The 20,001-nt window shown below is 41.2% G+C and overlaps 1 protein-coding gene across 2 annotated transcripts; it reads left to right on the top strand.

The window, feature by feature from the left end:
* Positions 1-4,283: 4,283 nt before the first annotated feature.
* Positions 4,284-19,757, top strand: LOC115154395 (very-long-chain 3-oxoacyl-CoA reductase-B). 2 transcript variants are annotated; one of them, XM_029700574.1, is made up of 11 exons: positions 4,284-4,622; positions 6,623-6,669; positions 6,794-6,869; positions 6,988-7,098; positions 11,587-11,654; positions 13,903-13,947; positions 14,418-14,452; positions 14,548-14,629; positions 18,695-18,760; positions 18,871-19,020; positions 19,170-19,757. In XM_029700574.1, exons 1-11 carry the CDS (start codon positions 4,541-4,543, stop codon positions 19,305-19,307), a joined length of 900 nt encoding a protein of 299 aa, XP_029556434.1. In that variant the 5' UTR covers positions 4,284-4,540; the 3' UTR covers positions 19,308-19,757. The 2 variants fall into 2 exon arrangements, with proteins under 2 accessions (XP_029556434.1, XP_029556433.1); XM_029700573.1 differs by lacking the exon at positions 4,284-4,622 and adding an exon at positions 4,640-4,865.
* Positions 19,758-20,001: the final 244 nt, after the last annotated feature.

Here is a 20,001-nt window from a genome sequence, read left to right on the forward strand (position 1 = left end):
TTTACTGAGTCTGCCAGATAAGAGGTAGTAGGGATGACAACACGTTATACTGACATATGCGTGAATTAGACCATATTACTGTCCTTTCTGAACATTCAAAAAGTAACTTGTAGGCCTACTTTTGGGTGCTAGGGAAAATGTATGGAAGTAAGAAGTAAACATTTTTTTGGGGGGGGGGGTGTATAGTGGAGTAAAAGTAAAGGCTGTCAAAAATATAAATAGTAAAGTGAAATACAGACACCCAAAAAAACGAAGTAGTACTTCAAAGTATTTAAGTTACTTCACACCACTGTGTGTTATTAAGCTACATAAAATGATGGTTGTTAATGTGTATTGCTGCATTTCAGATACATTTTTGTACATTTGAATGTCGCAGTAGTAGGACCTACAATAGTAGGACATTTATTATGTCTGGTACTTTAGAGTTCGATCGAGAGAGAGAGAAAGAAAACTGCAGGTTTTCACTGGATTTATGTAAATCACGAGGCTCATTTGAATTTCCTGAAGCTCAGAAAAAATCGTAGTGACAACAGAGTGATCAAATTAAGATACCCCAACTGTAACAATCTCTGACACCTCAACAACCTGTTTAGGTGCCAGTAGGCTCCCTATCAGTCTCTTTGTTGGCTGCCTCTAGACTGAGATGCCAGTAAAGGCAATTCTGCTGGCTCCCTCTAGTGTTATATAGCATATATGGTCAGATGTTTAGATTTTTGGTGTGAATATTTAAACATACAATCTACCTGCAGTGAAGCCGCTCAACATTTACATTACATTCAGTCATCTAACTTGACTCCCATTCAGAGCGACTCTCCTTCCATAACTGTTTTTTATTTTTATATTGACTTTATTTTTTACCTTTGACCGTCATAATGATCTAACTTTGATTATTATAGTAATAGGCCTACATAGCATTGTGCAGTACTGTATTAATTTGACTGAACAGAGCTTCCATTCTTCATTCCATTATTTCCATACATTTATACACACTCCATACTGCAACAACACTTTCAATGTAATGTAAAAGCCCTATCCAAACCATAGGATTGACATCTGATTGATTGAGGGACAGGGACTGGCAGTACAATCAGATTCTATCACATTCTCTCTCTCAACATGAACTGCTCCACTAACATGCACCTATAGGCTCCAGTAGTAGCATTGCCAAAACCTGAAGAATAGCCTTTCCCTGTTAATTATTCTTCATTAACCTTTACCCGAGTGCAAACCTTCTTTTTTTCAAATATAGTGCTTAACACATTTTTCATGTCAACCTTTTGCAGGGGGCAGAGGGTATCCATGTTTTAAGAATATGAAACATCTCAATGATATTAGTAGGCCTACAAGTGTTATATTACCTTATCATAAACCAAGGACTATGGAGGTTATTATAAAGGTTATTATAAAACTATGGAGATTGCATGGAGGGGAAGCACACAGTTTGTACAGTGAACAAACCCTAAAGCTATCACAGGGATGAATGTACATTACTGAGCAGCAGAGAGACGTCACACTCTCAATTATGATAATGAACACTTACTCATGCACATTTTTAGCTTATCTATAAGCATAACATAAACATGTTGTTTTTAAACATCACCGCACACAATGAGTTAATCTGCCAGTATAGCATTTGGTCATTTATCTGCATAGAACAAGCAAGTGATACAAAGTACATAACAAGCACAGCCTCTACAATGGAGCCACGCAATTTACAGATAACTGATTGCTTGTTACACTGTATTGATAAGACTGCAATGTCACATGTGTAGACAATGTGAAAGAGCCCATGTTTTATGTTCCCAAGTTTTAAACACGGTCAAAACTATTTCAAAGTAGTTCTGCTCTCACCTACAATTGGTAAAATTGTGAACTTTGAACATGACATTGTAATTGATGTCATACCAATAGAGCTCACCAGCTTGTAGTCCTAAAAAACAGATATGAGTTACCTCTGGTTCATTCAGCCGTTCATATGGGGAAAATGAATGGGGAAAGAATGGGGTTTTGGAATAAACATCATATGTTTTGTTCTATGAGATAATATCAGTCAGTTAACATGATCTTTATGAATTGTGAAGCCTTTTATGTGCTTTATGTCCTTTTTTTATTACATAAATGCTTAAAAAAATTAAAAGTGAAGTTAGTTGATTAAGATTATCTCATAGAACAAAACAGATAAGATTTCTTAAGTGTGTGTTTACCACAGACCTTATTTTCAGCATTTATCCAAAAAGCCTATAAAAACTCAATTTTCCCCAGTGGTGTATAGTACTTAAGTACAAATAGTTTAAAGTACTACTAAAGTAGTTTTTGGGGGGTATCTATACTTTACTATTTATATTTTTGAGAATTTTTACTTTTAGTCTACTACATTCAGGGTTGGGGGGTAACGGATTACATGTAATCCGTACATTCATCCCTGTGATAGCTGTAATCCCTTACATGTAATCCATTACATGTACGGGATTACAAAAACCGGTAACTGTAATCCGTTACATTACCAGCAAAGATATTGTAATAAGATTATGGATATTTTTGAAAAACTAGATGATTATTTCGACGATTACTTTTAAATTCTGAAAGGATGTTTGCGAAAAAATCTTTGACAGTTCTCTATTTTGTCAATGACATTCAAATCAGCATTGAAAAAAGCCGCACATTTAAGTTTGTTCCACCTGAGCGAGTCTGACCACAGATCAGAGACCACTATGATGAAACACCAAATGTGTTTGATGGATCGCGGGAAAAGAGCAGGAATAGGCTTTTGTAGGCTACAGTCCAAGCTATGTCTTCCAATGGTGCGACTACTGTCGGCATCCAAAGATTATACAATTTGAATAAACGCTTGGAGGTAAGGATGACAGTAGTAGTGTAGTCTACAGCGATACGGATATCACTTATTATTGATATCTACATAACATTAGCACATTGATGTGAATCACACTGCTGCTCTCTCATTTAGCTATTTGCGCCTTACGGATTGTGGTTGTTGTGGATGGCTCATCACAAATCTAAATGTGTATTTGAACCCAATAATGGTTGAATTCAAGAAGTTTAAGCTGCCAATAATCATTGTTTTTGAAACCAGTGGACAGCCAGTGAAAAATGCGCTCTTGCAACAGCTGCATAGTGCGGATCCAAGGCTATGGAATAAAAGCGGGATTTTTATTGCTCAATGTAATTCATGCTGATAAAAAAATTCCATAGGCCTAGTGGACACATTCTCAAACTTGCACACTTTTAATAGACTTAAATTGGAACTCTGTAGTTGCTACATCTATTTTTACCGGTCACACTACCGGTCAAAAGTTTTAGAACACCTACTCATTCAAGGGTTTTTCTTTATTTTTACTATTTTCTACACTGTAGAATAATAGTGAAGACATCAAAACTATGAAATAACACATACGGAATCATGTAGTAACCAAAAAAGTGTTAAACAAATCAAAATATATTTTAGATTCTTCAAAGTAGCCACCCTTTGCCTTGATGAAAGCTTTGCACACTCGCAGCATTTATTTTTCAACTCAATGAGCCCAATCAGTCCTCCATGACAACAAAATCATAAACAACAGAGTAGGGCTGGCTAATAAATCCTTAGTTTTGGGGTCATGCTCAGGTAAAACAATTTGGCTAATCTATACTTCCATATTTCCAAGTCCTATTCTTAAAGATCAAAGGGTATAACATTTATTGGAATGACTGTAATTCTGATAGACTTTGGTTTTTAATGTAAAGATATAATTTAATCGTGTAGTATGTAGTAGAAAGTGATGGGTTAGCAGAAGCCACATAACCAACCCATAAAGTACATTTTAACATCCATATATGGCCAGCTATGTAAACTTTAACATTGATTTATCCTGCAATAGATGTATTTCAATTTATAACATACATTTTTGTCTGATTGTTGGAGTGTGCCCCTGGCTATCTATAAAGTAAAAAAACAAGAAAATCGTGCCTTTTGGTTTACTTAAAATAAGGAATTTGAAATTATTTATACTTTTACTTTTGACACTTAAGTATATTTTTGTAGTTACATTTACTTTTGATACTTAAGTATATTTAAAACCAGGTGTTTTTAGACTTTTAGACTCAAGTAATATTTTACTGGGTGACCTTCATTCTTACTTGACTCATTTTCTATTAAAGTATCTTTACTTTACCTCAAGTATGGTAATTGCGTAATTTTTCCACCACTGATTTTCCCATTGGCTTTACAAAACGCCATTATCATTACTCTCTATACGGTTCAAGTGGCGTAGAAGGAGGCGGGAACATTGGACAGGAAGCTATAAGAGCTCTATATATAATGAAAATATGACCATGTATCCGCCCTAACAATGGGAGTCGTTGTCCCAAAGGCGGGAAGGCAGGCGACAAGATCAGGTCCAAAATAAGCCCATAGAAACTTATTGGTCATTTTTGGGCCAGAGTAAAACCTCTCGCTTCGCATTTTCCTCTTTGGTATTGCTCTTGTGGGGACGCTGAATACGGTGCGGGAAAGCGTCATACTGCTTTTGTCTGATTTGCTGAGATGACGCACCAGGAAATATTCCTGACCAATGCGCCGATTAGATCAAGATTTTTGGGCGGAGCGTTGCACGTAGTATGTCTAAGTAAGCATGTTCATTTCTACTATAAAACCAGCCATAGCTCATCTTTTTGAAGAACTGTCTGCTGAAGTGTGAGTGAAATTTGCCCAGACATGGATACTGTATCAGACTCGATGCTTGCGATAGGTGGCTTCACAGTGCTGTATTACATGCTAAAATTGTCCTGGATTTGCTGGTGTGGATTCAGAGTGTATGTGCTGTCAAAAGTTTGGCAAACTGATTTAAAGGCATATGGACAATGGGCAGGTAAGGCAGGCTACATGCTATGTAAAGGAAGCTATTTTTACAGTAGACTGATATTTGTTTATTTATGAAAATAAATGCATTCTCTTTTTAGTCATAGTGATGGCTATGTTACATGATTCTTTAGACGTTCTCTACAAGATAAAAAATTAATAAAACTACAGTAGACTGAGGGTGGGTTGCACCAACATGGATTAACTATTAAACTGGGTTAAATCAAGGAGTATCTATTAATATTGTTGCACCAAATGTTAAACCTAGTTTTAAATTAATCCTAGTTAAATTACATCCTTCCTCTAATCTAAGTTTAATTTCCACTTTAAACCTAGATTAATTGTAAGTCTGTTGCTCAATTAATTAAAAATCTATATATAAACTGAGATGTGAGATTAATTCTAAACTTCCACTGGAGGTGGTTTAACTGATCAAATGACAGCATATCTACTTTGGAGAGACCAAAACAAGTTCCTCAGAGAATAATTAGAGACCTGTTGAGATTTCTGATAATTAACTTATTATTAGTAGGCTATTTACGTGCCCATTTTGTACAACAATTGAATTGGGGTTTATGATGTGCCCAGCCTTGGTACGAATGATGATGTTATGCAACATGCTGTGACGGGACTGATAACGTTAACATTGTAGTGAAGTAGCATTAACGTTAGTTTTAACGTGCATTATAGGCATTGATATTTAACAGTTATTTATGCTTACTAAATATTGGTAGGTCAAGTTGTTCGTCGTCATCATAGGGGTTATGGAGAGGGGCAAACTGCTGAGGAATCATCTCGCATATCTTCTGGGAGAGAGCTTCAATTCCATTCGACCGATGCCCCCCTCCGGACTGAAATAGCCCCCGCCTCTCCTCTGCCGAATCCTTTTTGGCTTTCGCCTTTAATTGTTTTCCAGCACGCTTTCAGCCAATTTGTGTCCCTCTTCTCTGTAATCCGTGTCGATCATTACATTTGTCGCATAAAATGGCCCAGGCGTCTTCCTTCTTTTTGACAGTCGTGTTGTCTGTCTTTATATCCTCCACTATGTTAATAAATTCCTCCATCAGCTCCGACAATAGTTTTTTTTCCATAAGCGGAGAAATTTGAACTTTGACGTGCAATGATCAGGTGGCTAGCGGACAAATAAATGGGTCAATAACGTTAAGTAATGACAATAATAAATTATACAAAAAACAAAACCTAGATTCATTTAAACCATGTTGGTGCAACCCACCCTGAGTGTATCATGTTTGCACCTTACCCTAGTCCTGCTCAATGGAAGACTGAGAGAGGCAGGTCACATTCCACTTTACAGCTCACTATTTTGCCCTGTACCCAAGATGATTTCTGCTGTTAGGTGGAACAGGATTTGTGTGGGCACTGATCCACTTCAGTCTCATTTGGAAACGTAACTTTCCTGTTTGTTATTGTAGCACATCTTTTTACGCTTTTGGCAGCAGTTGGAGAAAAGTTGTTGCCAGTGCTTGACAATGGCCACTACAAAACAATTTTACAAGTATCTGATGACAAACGATAGTATGCTTCCACCGAGCAGACCAGGATAGCAGCATTCCTGCCAGCATTGTGAAAGAAAGGAAAAGAGAGAGATCCTTAAATGTTCCTTCATCCTGCAGTCACATCCAGTGTCCGACCTGACCTCTCTGAGACCTCTCACTGCAGAGGATGAGGAGACACAACAATAGTAGTAATATGTAATTATGGAAGTCTGCGGACTAACTAATTCTGACCATGATCTCCTTTCTACAGTTGTCACAGGGGCTACCTCAGGGATTGGCAAAGCTTATGCAAATGAGGTGAGTCTACTGATTCTCGCCTGTGTACAGACAAGATTGAAGCATGCATAAGCATCTAATTCAAGTGCTTTGTAAAATGAGTGTTTACTCACGTAACAGTTGCCTTTCTTCCTGGACACTACAGTTGGCCAGAAGAGGTCTGGACATTGTACTGGTCAGCCGGTCAAAAGATAAACTCCACATTGTTGCCAAGGAGATTGGTGAGTGAAGGGATGAGATGGAAAAACAGAACTAAATGAAGAGTTGAGGTACAAAAGATCAATATGCAAATGTAATTGTCCCTTTAAATGAAATTGTACATCAATATGTTTGTTCCAGAGAGCCAACATGGACGCCAGACCCAGATCATCCAGACAGACTTCACAGAGGGCCATGACATCTACCCTGCTATAGCTGAGGCACTACGGGACCTGGACATAGGCATCCTTGGTAGGGAACCTATGACAATGATATATAGGAGGAAGATAACAAGGAGTCATAAAGGGGATGACAATCAGGAAATGAGAAAGGGACTAAAGCTAGTCTGCAATTAAATGTAGAATGTGCTCTTATTACCGTCAACATACAGTGCCTTCAGAAAGTATTTATATCCCCACCTTTTGTTGTTTCAGCCTGAATCCAAAATTGATTTGAAAAAACACAATACCCCATTATGACAAAGTGAAAACATATTTTTAGAAATGTTTGCAAATGTATTGAAAATAAAATACAGAAATATCTCATTTACATAAGTATTCACACCCCTGAGTCAATACATGTTAGAATCACCATTGGCAGCGATTATAACAGTTCGTTTTTCTGGGTAAAGTCTCTAAGAGCTTTGCACACCTGGATTGTAAAATATTTGCACATTATTATTTTTTAAATTCTTCAAGCTCTGTTAAGTTGATTGTTGATTATTGCTAGACAGCCATTTTCAAGTCCTGCCATAGATTTTCAAGCTGTTTTAAGTCAAAACCGTAACTAGGCCACTCAGGAATATTCAATGTCGTCTTGGTAAACAACTCCAGTGTATATTTGTCCTTGTGTTTTTGGTGAATTTGTCTCCCAGTGTGTCACGTCCTGACCATAGTAAGATGTTATTTTCTATGGTAGAGTAGGTCTGGCGCGTGATAGGGGGTGTGTTGTGTTTTTCTATGTTTTCTATTTCTATGTTCTTAGGTTCTAGTTTTTGTATTTCTATGTTGGCTTGTTTGGGATGATCTCCAATTGGAGGCAGCTGGTCCTCGTTGTCTCTAATTGGAGATCATATTTAAGTAGGGGTTTTTCTTTCTGGGTTTTGTGGGTGATTATTTTTGAGTAGTGTTTGTTCTCTGCGTCACGGTTTGTTGTTTTTGTCTATTCAGTTATTTTGATGTATTGCATGAGTTTCACAGTGTAAATAAAATGTGGAACTACACACATGCTGCACTTTGGTCCCCTCTCTACGATAGCCGTGACAGAATCACCCACCACCAAAGGACCAAGCAGCGTGGTCAGGAGGACTGGACCTGGGAGGAAATCCTGGATGGGGCAGGACCCTGGACAAGGCCTGGGGAGTATCGCCGTCCGCAAGAGGAGATAGAGGCAGCGAAAGCGGAACGACGATACTATGAGGAACAAGCACGACAACAAAGGAAGCCCAAGAGGCATCCCCCCAAAAATGTTTTGGGGGTTGGGCACACGGGGAGATTGGCGAAGTCAGGGTGGAGACCTGAGCCAACTCCCCGTGCTTACCGTGGGGAGCGAGTGACGAGGCAAGCACCGTGTTATGCGGTGATGCGCACTGTGTCGCCAGTACGCACTCACAGGCCGGTGCGATCTGTGCCCGCACCCTGCAGTTGCCGAGCTGGGTTGAGCATCCAGCAAAGGCGGGTTGTGCCAGCCATACGCTCCAGACCTCCAGTGCACCTCCACGGTCCAGTATATCCTGCGCCAGTTCTGCGCACTGTGTCGCCAGTGCGCCTGCACAGCCCAGTTCGTCCTGTGCCAGCGCTCCGCCCTTGCCGGGCTACGGAGGATATCCAGCCAGGACGGGTTGTGCCAGCCATAAGCTCCAGACCTCCAGTGCGCCTCCACGGCCCAGTATACCCTGTGCCTGCTCCGCGCACCCGGCCTCCAGCGATGTTCCCTAGTCCAGAACTCTCAGCGACGTTCTCTAGTCCGGTGAGACCTATTCCAGCTCCACGAAAGAAGCCTCCAGTGATGATCCATGGCACGAAGCCTCCAGTGATGATCCATGGCCCGGAGCCTGTAGGGATGATCCATGGCACGGAGCCTCCAGAGATAATCCATGGCCCAGAGTCTGTAGGGATAATCCATGGCAAGAAGCCTGTAGGGATGATCCATGGCAAGAAGCCTGTAGAGATGATCCATGGCCCGGAGCCTGTAGAGATGATCCATGCCCCGGAGCCTCCAGTGATGATCCATGGCACAAAGCCTCCAGTGATGATTCATGGCAAGGAGCCTGCAGCGACGATCCATGGCACGGAGCCTGCAGCGACGGTCCCCGGTCCAGAACCTCCTGAGACGGTCCCCGGTCCGGAACCTCCTGAGACGGTCCCCGGTCCGGAACCTCCTGAGACGGTCCCCGGTCCGGAACCTCCTGAGACGGTCCCCGGTCCGGAGCCTCCAGCGACGGTCCCCGGTCCGGAGCCTCCAGCAACACTCCCTGGTCCGGAGCCTCCAGCGACGGCCCGCAGCCTGGAACCTCCTGAGGCGGCCCGCACCCTGGAACCTCCTGAGGCGGCCCGGAGCCTCCTGAGGCAGCCCGGAGCCTCCGGCGGCAGCCCGGAGCCTCAAACGACGATCCACGGTCCGGTGGTACAGAAGCAGAGGGATCTGCGGGCGGAGCGGGGGTTACGCCCCGAACCGGAGCCGCCTCCTCTGCTGGAGGATCCGCTGGATAGTAAGGTTCTGTGTACTGCACCAGAGCCGCCATAGACAATTGTCACCGTCCCTACCCTCCCTTTTGTTTTTTTGTGTGTTGTTTAAGTTGCATTCGTGTCTGCACCTTTTTTGGGGGGGGGGGGGTACTGTCACGTCCTGACCATAGTAAGATGTTATTTTCTATGGTAGAGTAGGTCAGGGCGTGATTTGTGTTTTCTATTTCTATGTTCTTAGGTTCTAGTTTTTGTATTTCTATGTTGACTTGTTTGGGATGATCTCCTATTGGAGGCAGCTGGTCCTCGCTGTCTCTAATTGTAGATCATATTTAAGTAGGGGTTTTTCTTCCTGGGTTTTGTGGGTGATTATTTTTGAGTAGTGTTTGTTCTCCTCTGCGTCACGGTTTGTTGTTTTTGTCTATTCAGTTATTTTGATGTATTGCATGAGTTTCACAGAGTAAATAAAATGTGGAACTACACACACGCTGCACTTTGGTCCGCTACTCCATTCGACAGCCGTGACACAGTGTCTGTTGGAAAGCAGACTGAACCAGGTTTTCCTCTAGGATTTTGCCTGTGCTTAGCTCTATTCATTTTTATTTGTTTCCTAAAAAAAATCACTAGTCTTTGCCAATGATAAGCATACCCATAACATGATGCAGCCACCATGATGCTTGAAAATATGAATAGTGCTACTGAGTGATGTGTTATGTTGGATTTACCCCATACAACACTTTGTATTCAGGACAAAAAGTTAATTTCTTTGCAACATGTTTTGCAATTTTACTTTATTGCCTTATTGCAAACAGGATGCATGCTTTGTAATATTTTTATTCTGTACAGGCTTCCTTCTTTTCACTCTCATTTAGGTTATTATTGTGGAAAAAGCACAACGTTGTTGATCCATCCTCAGTTCTCCTATCACAGCTCCTTATACTCTAACTTGTTTTAAAGTCACCATTGGCCTCATAGTGAAATCTCTGAGCTGTTTCCTTTGTCTCCAGCAACGGAGTTAGGAAGAACGCCTGTATCTTTGTAGTGACCGGGTGTATTGATGCACCATCCAAAGTGTAATTAATAACTTCACCATCCTCTAAGGGATATTCAATGTCTGCTTTTTTTAAATTTTCAACCATCTACCAATAGGTGCCCTTGTTTGCGAGTCATTATGAAAACCTCCCTGGTCTTTGTGGTTGAATCTGTTTGAAATTCACTACTCAACTGAGGGACCTTAGAGATAATGTAAGAGGTGCGTAACTGGCTGCAGGGAAGTCAGGCGCAGGAGAGCAGAACTGGGTAACAACCGGAGCAGTTTAATAATGCAACACAAACTGCACCCAGAACAACAAAATACAGGTTGAAACTAACCTGTGGCAAACCAGTCTGAAGTGCACATACACTTTACGACAAACAATTCCACACATAGACATGGGGGGAACAGAGGGTTATATGCACGTCAAGTAATGAGGGAATGTAAACCAGGTGTGCGGGAAGACAAGACAAAACAAATGGAAAATTAAAGGTGGATCGGCGATGGCTAGAAGACCGGTGACGACGACCGCCGCCCGAACAAGGAGAGGAACCAACTTCGGCAGGAAGTCGTGACAGATAATTGTATTTGTGGGGTACAGAGATGAGGTAGTATTTCAAAAATCATGTTAAACACTACTATTTCACACAGAGTGAGTCCGTGCAACTTATTATGACTTGTTAAGCACATATTTACTCCTGAACTTATTTAGGCTTGCCATAACAAAGAGGTTGAATACTTATTGACTTGAGACAGTTCAGATTTCCATTTTGAATGAATTTGTAAACATTTCTAAAAACATGATTCCACTTTGACATTATGGGGTATTATGTGTAGGCCAGTGACAACACATCTCAATTTAATCCATTTTAAATTCAGGCTGTAACACAACAAAATGTGGGAAAAGTCAAGGGGTGTGAATACTTTCTCAAGGCACTGTAGCTTCTCTCTTTCAATAGATGTTAGTTGTGAAAGGTAATAATCAATTACATAGAAATATATTCTGACACTCCTCATTTACAGTTAACAATGTAGGCATGAACTATTCTGACAAGTTGGTACATTTCCTGGACATTCCCAACCCTGAGCAGGTAGGATTCACACACACCTCCACTCACATAAATGGTCTATGTATACAGTTGAATTCGGAAGTTTACATACACTTATGTTGGAGTCAATTAAACTAGTTTTTCAACCACTCCACAAATGTCTTGTTAACAAACTATAGTTTTGGCAAGTCAGTTAGGATATCTACTTTGTAGATATCTACCCTGTAGCTCAGTTGGTAGAGCATGGTGTTTGCAACACCAGGGTTGTGGGTTCGATTCCCACGGGGGGCCAGCACAGAAAAAAAAAAAAAATGTATGAAATTGTATGAAATGTATGCATTCACTACTGTAAGTCACTCTGGATAAGAGTGTCTGCTAAATGACGTAAATGTAAATGTAAACAAGTAAATGTTCCAACAATTGTTTACAGACAGATTATTTCACTTATAATTCACTGTATCACAATTCCAGTGAGTCAGACGTTTACATACACTAAGTTGACTGTGCTTTTAAACAGCTTGGAAAATTCCAGAAAACGATGTAATAGCTTTAGAAGCTTCTGATAGGCTAATTGACATCATTTGAGTCAATTGGAAGTCTACCTGTGGATGTATTTCAAGGCCTACCTTCAAACTCAGTGACTCTTTGCTTGACATCATGGGAAAATCAAAAGAAATCAGCCAAGACCTCAGAAAAAAATTGTAGACCTCCACAAGTGTGATTCATCCTTGGGAGCAATTTCCAAACGCCTGAAGGTACCACGTTCATCTGTACAAAGAATAGTACGGAAATATAAACACCATGCGACCACGCAGCCGTCATACCTGTCAAGTGTCAGTGTGCAGCGGGTAGGACGGAGTCAGGCGCAGGACACAGAACTGAGTAAAAAAACGTACTTTACTCAAATAAACCACAAAATAATTCCACGCAGGTTAAATACTCCAGCTCACAGAAATAGTGAACACTTAACAATGAACAAACACGCACAAAACCATGTGGGAACCAGAGGGTTAAATAGGGAATAAATAATAATGTAATTGAAACCAGGTGTGTACAATCAAGACAAAACAAATGGACAATGAAACATACATTGGTGGCGGCTAGAAAGCCGGTGACGTCGACTGCCGAACGCCGCCAGAACAAGGAGAGGCACCAACTTCGGCGGAAGTCGTGACAATACCGCTCAGGAAGGAGACGCGTTCTGTCTCCTAGAGATTAACATACTTTGGTGCGAAAAGTGCAAATCAATCCCAGAACAACAGCAAAGGACCTTGTGAAGATGCTGGAGGAAACCGGTACAAAAGTATCTATATCCACAATAAAACGAGTCCTATATCGACATAACCTGAAAGGCCGCTCAGCAAGGAAGAAGCCACTGCTCCAAAACCGCCATAAAAAAAGTTTCCTCTTGTCAGATGAAACAAAAGTAGAACTGTTTGGCCATAATGACCATTGTTATGTTTGGAGGAAAAATGGGGAGGCTTGCCAGCCGAAGAACACCATCCCAACCGTGAAGCACGGGGGTGGCAGCATCATGTTGTGGGGGTGCTTTGCTGCAGGAGGGACTGGTGCACTTCACAAAATAGATGGCATCATGAGGAGGAAAATTATGTGGATATATTGAAGCAACATCTCAAGACATCAGTCAGGAAGTTGAAGCTTGGTCGCAAATGGGTCTTCCAAATGGACAATGACCCCAAGCATACTTCCAAAGTTGTGGCAAAATGGCTTAAGGACAACAAAATCAAGGCATTGGAGTAGCCATCACAAAGCCCTGACCTCAATCCTATAGACAATTTGTGGGCAGAACTGAAAAGTGTGTGCGAGCAAGGATGCCTACAAACCCGACTCAGTTACACCAGCGCTGTCAGGAAGAATGGGCTAAAATTCACCCAATTTATTGTGGGAAGCTTGTGGAAGGCTACCTGAAACATTTGACCCAAGTTAAACAATTTAAAGGCAATGCTCCCAAATACTAATTGAGTGTATGTACATTTCTGACCCACTGGGAATGTGATGAAAGAAATAAAAGCTGAAATAATATTCTGGCATTTCACATTCTTAAAATAAAGTGGTGATCCTAACTGACCTAAAACAGTGAATTCTTACTAGGATTAAATGTCAGGAATTGTGAAAAACTGAGTTTAAATGTTTTTGGCTAAGGTGTATGTAAACTTCCGACTTCAACTGTATCATGTTTTGGGTAATAAGGTAATAATGTACTATGGTTGAATTTAAAGCTTCAGTTAATAGTTGAGTTAATTTGTGTTTTCATTCCTCCCTAACACAGAGAACCACCCAGGTGATCAACTGTAACATCCTCTCTGTCACCCAGGTGAGATGATCTGTCAGGACTTATATAGACTCCCTCTGTGAAGTTCTATGCATGGACCATGTCTTAGTTTATGTTTCTAAACTAGTGTATGGCTCATACAAAGTCACGGCCTTCCCTGTGGCTCAGTTGGTAGAGCATTGTGTTTGCAATGCCTGCATGGTGTGAGCAATGCCAGGGTTGTGGGTTTGATTCCCACGGGGGGGCAGTACAAAAACAAAAATGCATGAAATGAAATGTATGTATTCACTACTGTAAGTTGCTCTGGATAAGAGCGTCTGCTAAATGACTAAAATGTAAATGTAATATTTGGTCATTCTGTGAAAAATGTAATGGTAACGTTTAGGAGATTAACGTTGGTGTTGTTGAACATGATGATCATTATGAGGATGGTGATGGTGATGGGGGTGAAAGAGGATTCTGGTGATTATGGAGATGTTGGTGATGGTACTGATGGTGTTATCATTCCTCAGATGACCAGACTGGTTCTCCCACGCATGGTTGCAAGGTACATATGCATCATGGTGATATTAATGAAACCTGAATCTTAATGATTTCTATCTATGAAATTGTCCCTTTATTTACCTGTCCTGTCTTTCCCAGAGGGAACGGTCTGATCATCAACATGTCTTCTGAGGCAGGTGCTCAACCACAACCCATGCTGTCTCTCTACTCCGCCACCAAGGTGCCTCTCCCTTTCACTTAACTTTCTCTCACTCAAGCATACACAATGTATTACACACGTACACGCTCAACCTCATGTACATACGCTGAACAAAAATATAAACACAACATGCAACACTTTTACTGAGTTACAGTTCATATAAGGATATCAGTAAATTGAAATAAATTAATTAGGCCTTAATCTATGGATTTCACATGACTTGGCAGGGGTGCAGCCATCGGTGGGCCTGGGAGGGCATTGGCCTACCCACTGGGAAGCCAGGCCGAGCCAGTCAGAATGAGTTTTTCCCCACAAAAATACTTTATTACAGACAGAAATATTCCTTAAAACCCCCTCCGATGATCACGCAAGTGAAGAAACCGGATGTGGAGGTCCTAGACTGGTGTGGTTACACGTGGTCTGCGGTTGTGAGGCCGGTTGGACATACTGCCAAATTCTCTAGAACGACTTTTGAGGCAGCTTATGGTAGAGAAATGTTGTGGAATATTCTAATCAAGTGAGAGAGACTTTGTCATTTTTTCAAACAATCATCTTTATTCAATATCGATTAATTATTGCAATAATGAGGCTGGTCGACAGTGGCGGTTCTAGACCATTTCAACTGGGGGGCCAAGCTGGGGCCAGTTGTACTGTTAGAGGGGCCAGTTACATTAGACGTTATTGTTGTCATATTGTTTTTTTCACTGCATTGCAGGCATTAGCAGGCAAAAGACCATGTTCATAATCATTAGTGTTCCGCGTTGCCACTGTATAATAATGGATGTAAAAAAAGAACGATAGCAAAACTTTGTTATGTAAAAATTATTTCATACTCCACATTTAGGGAGGCCACAAGGGGGTCCAAAATTGTTGTCACAGGGGCATTGCCCCCCCCCCCCCCCCAGAACCGCTCCTGCTGGTCGACCCAACACCCTTGAGCGTTGGACCGAGAGTCTAACCTTTACAAAAAATGCTGTTTCTTATATAGCTGACACTAAGAATGCTGGTTCCACACCTCCCATGCAGATTAGGGGCATCATAAGCTATCTTGGGTTCATCTGGTTATCTGCACCTGATGTTTGTTCTACTCCTCCAGGTTATCTCTATCTCGAGTCACACACACCACATCTTATCTATGGAATGCAGGCTGTCAGCCCAGAGACATATGTCTCACATGCACCACTAATCATAGAATGGAATGTGGCTGTTTAGTTTTCATCACCAAGACTTCAATCAATTGTCAGCTCAAGCTATCTCTAGTAAAAACCCATGTCCTCGACAACCAGACTAGCTGCAGGAAGCTAGAGTGGAGACCATAAAAACACAGCATTAGTAGGACAGAAATGTCTTACTATTGTTAAGTATATATTGTTAACTATTAAAATCAAACAAATCAGGTGAATACGTAATTTCTCTCACAGAAATTAACATTCAATTCTCTGGCAACAGCTCTGGTGGACATTTCTGCAGTCAGCATGCCAATTACACACTGCCTCAAAACTTGAGACATCTGTGGCATTGTGTTGTGTGACAAAACTGCACATTTTAGAGTGGCCTTTTATTGGCCCAGGCACAAGGTGCACCAGTGTAATGATCATGCTGTTTAATTAGCTTCTTGATATGCCACTCCTGTCAGGTGGATGGATTGTCTTGGCAAATGAGAAATGCTCACTAACAGGGATGTAAACTAATTTGTGCACAAAATTTGAGAGAAATAAGCATTTTGTGCGTATGGAAAATGTCTGTGATCTTTTATTTCAGCTCATGAACCATGGGACCAACACTTTACATGTTACGATTATATTTTTGTACAGTGTATATACAGTTGATGTTAGAAGTTTACATACACTTAGGTTGGAGTCATTAAAACTCGTTTTTCAACCACTCCACAAATTTCTTGTTAGTTATTAATTATTAATTGTTAGTGTAACGACCCTGAGTTTATAAGCGCGGAAATCGACTCTGCCGCACGAGCATGCTTTGGCGGCACAGTCGATAGCGTGCCGGACCTCGGGCTAGAAGGTCGAGGGGTTTGAGACCTGCTCCCTGCTGTTTCATTACATTATTTATTAATTATTTCACTTATAATTCACTGTATCACAAATCCAGTGGGTCAGAAGTTTACATACACTAAGTTGACTGTGCCTTTAAACAGCTTGGAAAATTCCAGAAAACGATGTCATGTCTTTAGAAGCTTCTGGTAGGCTAATTGACATCATTTGAGTCAATTGGAGGTGTACCTGTGGATGTATTTCAAGGCCTACCTTCAAACTCGGTACCTCTTTGCTTGACATCATGGGAAAATCAAAAGAAATCAGCCAAGACGTCAGAAAAAAATGGTAGACCTCCACAAGTCTGGTTCATCCTTGGGAGCAATGTCCAAACACCTGAAGGTACCACGCTCATCTGTACAAACAATAGTACGCAAGTATAAACACCATGGGACCACGCAGCCGTCATACCGCTCAGGAAGGAGACGCGTTCTGTCTCCTCGAGATAAACGTACTTTGGTGCAAAAAGTGCAAATCAATCCCAGAACAACAGCAAAGGACCTTGTGAAGATGCTGGAGGAAACGGGTACAAAATTATCTTTATCCACAGTAAAACGAGTCCTATATCGACATAACCTGAAAGGCCGCTCATCAAGGAAGAAGCCACTGCTCCAAAACCACCATAAAAAAGCCAGACTACGGTTTGCAACTGCACATGGGGACAAAGATCGTAGCTTTTGGAGAAATGTCCTCTGGTCTGATGAAACAAAAATAGAACTGTTTAGCCATAATGACCATTGTTATGTTTGGAGGAAAAAGGGGGAGGCTTGCAAGCCGAAGAACACCATCCCAACCGTGAAGCACGGGGGTGGCAGCATCATGTTGTGGAGGTGCTTTGCTGCTGGAGGGACTGGTGCACTTCACAAAATAGATGGCATCATGAGGAGGAAAATAATGTGGATATATTGAAGCAACATCTCAAGACATCAGTCAGGAAGTTGAAGCTTGGTCGCAAATGGGTCTTCCAAATGGACAATGACCCCAAGCATACTTCCAAAGTTGTGGCAAAATGGCTTAAGGACAACAAAGTCAAGGTATTGGAGTGGCCATCACAAAGCCCTGACCTCATCCTATAGAACATTTGTGGGCAGAACTGAAAAAGTGTGTGCGAGCAAGGATCCCTACAAACCTGATTCAGTTACACCAGCTCTGTCAGGAAGAATGGGCCAAAATTCACCCAACGTATTGTGGGAAGCTTGTGGAAGGCTACCTGAAACGTTTGACCCAAGTTAAACAATTTAAAGGCAATGCTACCAAAAATGAATTGAGTGTATGTGTCATGACTTCCACCGAAGTCGGTTCCTCTCCTTGTTCGGGCGGCGCTCGGCGCTCGGCGTCGCAGGTCTTCTAGCCATCATCGATCCACTTTTCATTTTCCATTTGTTTTGTCTTGTCTTCTCACACACCTGGTCTCAATTTCCCTCATTACATGTTGTGTATTTAACCTTCTGTTCCCCCCATGTCTTTGTGCGGAATTGTTTATTTCTAAGTGCATGTGGACGTTGTCTCTGGTGCGCGACGGGTTTTGTACCCATTTGTTTGTTGTTCTGGTTACCAGTGGTTTTTATGATTAAAACTGCTCTGCTGATTACCCAGTTTTGCTCTCCTGCGCCTGACTTCCCTGCCGCCAGTTACGCACTCCCTTACAGTATGTAAACTTCTGACCCACTGGGAATGTGATGAAAGAAATAAAAGCTGAAATAAACCAATCTCTCTACTATCATTCTGACATTTCACATTCTTAAAATAAACTGGTGATCCTAACTGACCTAAGAGAGGGAATTTGTACTAGGATTAAATGTCAGGAATTGTGAATAACTGAGTTTAAATGTATTTGGCTAAGGTGTATGTAAACTTCCGACTTCAACTGTATATGCCATTCAGCAGATGCTTTTATCCAAAGCGACTTACAGTCAACCATGCATACATTTTACATACGGATGGTCCGGGAATCAAACCCACTATCCTGGTGTTGTAAGTGACATGCTCTATAACAGCTACAGAGGATAAATGTTATCCATTCTTTTCTTGGCAGATTTTTGTGACATATTTTTCCAGATCCCTGAATTCAGAGTACAAGTCACAGGGAATAACAGTTCAGGTAAAATACTTTAAGAATTTTGTATCACATGCACTCCTGTTTCAGTATCCTTCCTTGCATCTTTGTGTTTCTTCCCATCTCTTGTGCTTTCTTCATTTCCTCTTCTTTAGTGTGTAGCTCCCTTTATGGTGTCCACTAACATGACCCACAACTTGCCCCCCAACCTGTTGTTGAAGAGTGCCAGTGCTTTTGCCCGTGAAGCTCTGAACACAGTGGGTTACTCTAGCTACACCAGCGGCTGTGTCTCTCACGCTCTTCAAGTAGGAACTCCTCTTATCCACTCAAATATTCAAAACAAACTACTCTATAACGTTTTGGTTACCTTAGCCAAAAATGAGCCATGCAGAATATACTATTTGACTATTTTATGTGATTGTAAATATCTCGGTCTCTCTTTGCTATCCCACAGCACATTGTTCTGTCCATGTTCTTCCCTGATTGGCTGCGCCTTTCATCCTACTGTGTGAAGCAGACAGAGAAATTTGCACAGAGCATGGAGAAAAAAATGGATGAAATGACAGAACGTTCTGCAAGCAAAGAGGACTAAGGAGTGCAAAGGAGGTTGCTACTGAAACGTGTGTGGTGCTTTAAAGAGGTCATATTGGAAATTGATATGAGATGTTTTACTTCATATGTAGATAACTAATTGATCAATGCTACTATTTTTGCATTGACTGCCATTGAAAGGTATTGGTAATAGGAAAGAGATTGTATAATGTTGATGTGATTTAAACAAGCTGACCCCAAATCCATCATGAACTATATAGCCTGAGTGCAGCAGAGTATGATCTGTGGGAGACGCAACTCTCAAACAGGCTTCTGTAGTACATATTCTAGCTATACACATATTAGGGATACAGACTACGACATTATAACTGAACGCTTGAACATGTACATGTTCTGGTTAATTTGGACTTTTAACATAGTACAAGTTTTGGTATCAACCGTCACATTTTTGTGATCTCGATTTTCTTAAAAATAAATACAAAGACAATAACTTTTGTTTATTTTATTGCCTTTTGCCAACCCATTCACAAATTACTGTCAAATAGTTGTTACAGAGTAACATGTGTAGAGGAAACAGTATGTTATAAAAAAGCATGTTTAATGTAATTACTTTGGTTTTTGACATTTTCTATTGAGTAATTTGCTTGGACAGAGTCCTGATTAACTCATAAGCAGCCTGTCTGGCACTCACTGATCAGTCCACAGACTCTAGAGAACAGTCTGCGTGGCACAAC

Source organism: Salmo trutta, chromosome 19, assembly GCF_901001165.1.
Source record: "Salmo trutta chromosome 19, fSalTru1.1, whole genome shotgun sequence".
Classification (NCBI taxonomy): domain Eukaryota; kingdom Metazoa; phylum Chordata; class Actinopteri; order Salmoniformes; family Salmonidae; genus Salmo; species Salmo trutta.